The sequence below is a fragment of the Notothenia coriiceps genome, unplaced genomic scaffold (genome assembly GCF_000735185.1).
Source record: "Notothenia coriiceps isolate Sejong01 unplaced genomic scaffold, NC01 NC01_scaffold00034674, whole genome shotgun sequence".
Classification (NCBI taxonomy): Eukaryota; Metazoa; Chordata; class Actinopteri; order Perciformes; family Nototheniidae; genus Notothenia; species Notothenia coriiceps.
Window position 1 is genome coordinate 1 of NW_011367375.1, and position 3,376 is coordinate 3,376.

The following is a 3,376-nucleotide window of genomic DNA, read 5'->3' on the forward strand; positions in this document are numbered from 1 at the left end:
AGGAGATACACGGGGCCAGTGATAATTGCGAGAAGACACATAAACAGGAATGGAGAAAATACACATGATTATAGCATGAGGGGCTAAAAAAACAAATAAATCACCAGCGATACTTAGCTCAATCAAAGTAGGATTTGCCTCCCTCTTTGCCTCCCTCGTGACTCCAACAGGACTCCAATGTCTTTGTCNGATACTTAGCTCAATCAAAGTAGGATTTGCCTCCCTCGTGACTCCCGCAGGACTCTAATGTCTTCGTCTGATGCTCCAGGAAAGTGCTAGCTAAAATGGACACCTGATTGCTGATTTCTCACAGCTGTGGGGCCACGCCCCTTTAATTAGTTAACTCTCTGCAGCTGGTGGCCCTCAAAGGAAATCTAGACTGCCTCCCTCCTGAATTGTTATTGTCTTTTCAGTGTGACAATGGTTTTACAATTACATTAAACCCTAAGTTATAAAGTTATGAGTTTAACCCTTAATACAGTTACAGCTACTCAATAAAGCTCTTAGTATTCTACAAATGTTTAAATCAAAGTTAACCCTAGCAGTCAGTTAGTTCAGTTTTAAGGTTTCAGTCAAATTAGTTGTCCCAAGTTTCTGCCTGACAGCTACTGTAGCGGTTTTGAGATTTAAAATCACAATTTCAGTCAGATCAACTACAGAGCATTTATACAGAGTACACACACTGAAACAGAGAAGTCTAAAAACAGAATGTTACTCACACAATTCTAGAAGTCACCAGTTGTTATCCTGTCAAAATCGAGTTGCACACATGCTAGTAATCCAAACACTTAATCTGCTCTGTAACCCATTCAGTTATTGGTTCTTACAAAAATCTTAGTGTCTGTTATTTCACACAGATGCTGAGTGATGAGCACGATGTGTCTTTCTCAGTGTCTAACCTGCACAATGGGATCCGGCTGGTGGACAGCGAGGCCCTGGTGTGCATCACGTCCTTCTGCTTCCCCTCCGCTGCGGCCTCGGTGCAGTGTCTGGCCTGGGTCCCCTCAGCCCCCGGCATGTTCATCACTGGAGGTAAACACTGTGTGTGTGGGAGGTGTGTATGGTCTGCCAAACTGCTCTGAGGGACCTGTTGTTGCCATCTGTATGTGCACACAGTAGATGCATTTTTACTTGCATATTACTGACTACATTTGGCTTCTTAAAACCTCATTTACTATTACACCATTTCAATAATAGATGAAGTTTATATCAAAGAAACCCTGCTACCCCATCATGACCATCAATTAGTCCCTCTGTGTTACCTTGAATTCTGGAATAAAGCCACATGCCTCCATGATGCATAAAGAATCCAAAACAGGAAAGGGCTAGATGTATTGAATTGGATAACTCGTTGGGGGCTGCCTTTAACAACCTCTCACATCTCATGCAGTGAAATCCAAGTCCAATTGTTTACTACTTAAACACATGCAATTTCAGTAAAACCTTTCTTTTGGAAAATCTTCTGCTTAAAAGGTTTGGCACTACTCATCTATGTGAGTCCGGATGTGTAGCAGGGGCCTTTTAATATAGTTTTGTTGTTCAAAACTATTATTTTCCTGCTAAGTTTTACAGACCAAAATATATTTTGTAACATTTTGTCTTATGAAACACACCTTTGAAATGTTTTAAGTGGTTTGCCTCTCTCTGTCTGCAGACTCCCAGGTTGGGGTGTTGAGGGTCTGGAATGTGTCTCGCTCCACTCCTTTGGACAGCTTTAAACTGAAAAAGACTGGATTTCACGCTTTGCATGTCCTGAACTCCCCTCTTGCCAAGAAAGGTAACACTTGGGAGAAAACCCAATGAACTAACCAAGGTGGTAGATATTCAAAAACCCATGAATCTCTGCTGTACGGGAGTTATTTTTCATGCTGGTATCAAACAACATTCTGTTCAAGTTTTACACAACATCCACATCTCTTTCCCCACAGATGTATTCTTCTAGAGCAGTGGTTCTCAACCTTTTTACACCAAGTACCACCTGAGAAAATAGTTGTCTCTCCAAGTACCACCACATGACCAATGTTAAAATACAGTCTATGCACAGTTCATGCAGGACTCGGAGGCACATTTATTCATAATAACATTATTTTTTTTCAGCCACAGCTACATGTACAAAGGGTAGTCTCTCTCTCTCTCTCTCTCTCTCTCTCTCTCTCTCTCGCTCTCTCTCTCTCACTCACTCACTCACTCACTCACTCACTCACTCACTCACTCACTCACTCACTCACTCACCACAAGTGAGAACATAAAGAACAAAATAATAACTTATTCTTACACAACAAATGACAACTTTACACACGTCATTTCCTGTACCAAAGTGAGAATGTAGGCCTCCTGCAACAACCCACATCGTAACAGAAAATGTCCTCTTGGGAATTCAGTTCCACAATAATAATGAAGCCTCCAGGAGCAGATGAGCCTAAGGGCTAATAGCTCATCTTCAGTCTGCTGATGTTTGCTATTTCCATTTCTGTGGTGGCAAAGTAAAAAAGAAAGTAAAAAAGATAACAATTAAGGGCAAGTGTGTGCTTTTTCGGCTTTTGACCTCGGTCACAGCCTTCTCTCCATTATTTGAGCAAATGCCTTCTTCCTGAGTCACTTCTGTCCTCCATCACAGCGGCTTTGCATATCACTTTTGCGTTGCTGGCGGAGCCTGCGCTTGTGCTCGGTTGATGACTGTCCTCCTCCTTATTCACTTGTTCACTTTCGCTGGTAATATTCTCCTCTGTACCTCTCCTCTGAATACCTCAATCAATCAATCAATCAATCAATGTTTATTTATATAGCCCAATATCACAAATGTTACATTTGTCTCAGTGGACTTCACAGTTTGTACAGAATATCAGTATGACAATACGACACCCTCTGTCCTTAGACCCTCACATCGTACAAGGAAAAACTTCCAGAGAAAACCCACAGTTTAAAGGGAAAAATGGGAGAAACCTCAGGGAGAGCAACAGAGGAGGGATCCCTCTCCCAGGACGGACAGACGTGCAATAGATGCCGTGTGTAAATTGAAAAGATAATACATTTGCAACATAGGTAGTCCAAATGTTTTGAAATGCATGTGTGTATAATAGGAAGATGAATCCACGAGTATATCCATCCAGGACTTATGATCCAGGACCACAGCCACGGCTCAAGATCCAGGACTCGCAATCCATGACACAGGACCGCAGGATCATCCATGATTCCGGATCCCGGCGTATATAGACACCAAAAAGAAAGAAATTTGGGGAAGCTGGGTTAATCGGAACATGAGAGTACACAGGTATAGACAGAGAGAAGGAAGAAGTAAGATGTCCCCCGACAAACTAAGCCTATATCAGCAAAACTAGGGGCTGAATCTAATCAGCCCTAACTATAAGCTTTATCA

At 42.1% G+C, this 3,376-nt stretch overlaps 1 protein-coding gene across 1 annotated transcript in view; it reads left to right on the plus strand.

The window, feature by feature from the left end:
• Positions 1-477: 477 nt before the first annotated feature.
• The window catches only part of LOC104962413 (WD repeat-containing protein 17-like), a 5,588-nt gene continuing 2,689 nt past the window's right edge, over positions 478-3,376 (plus strand). The window contains exons 1-2 of the mRNA XM_010790847.1: positions 478-1,032; positions 1,655-1,777. Coding sequence (XP_010789149.1) covers positions 858-1,032; positions 1,655-1,777 — 298 coding nt within the window. The 5' untranslated portion in view covers positions 478-857. The remainder of the gene's footprint in view (positions 1,033-1,654; positions 1,778-3,376) is intronic.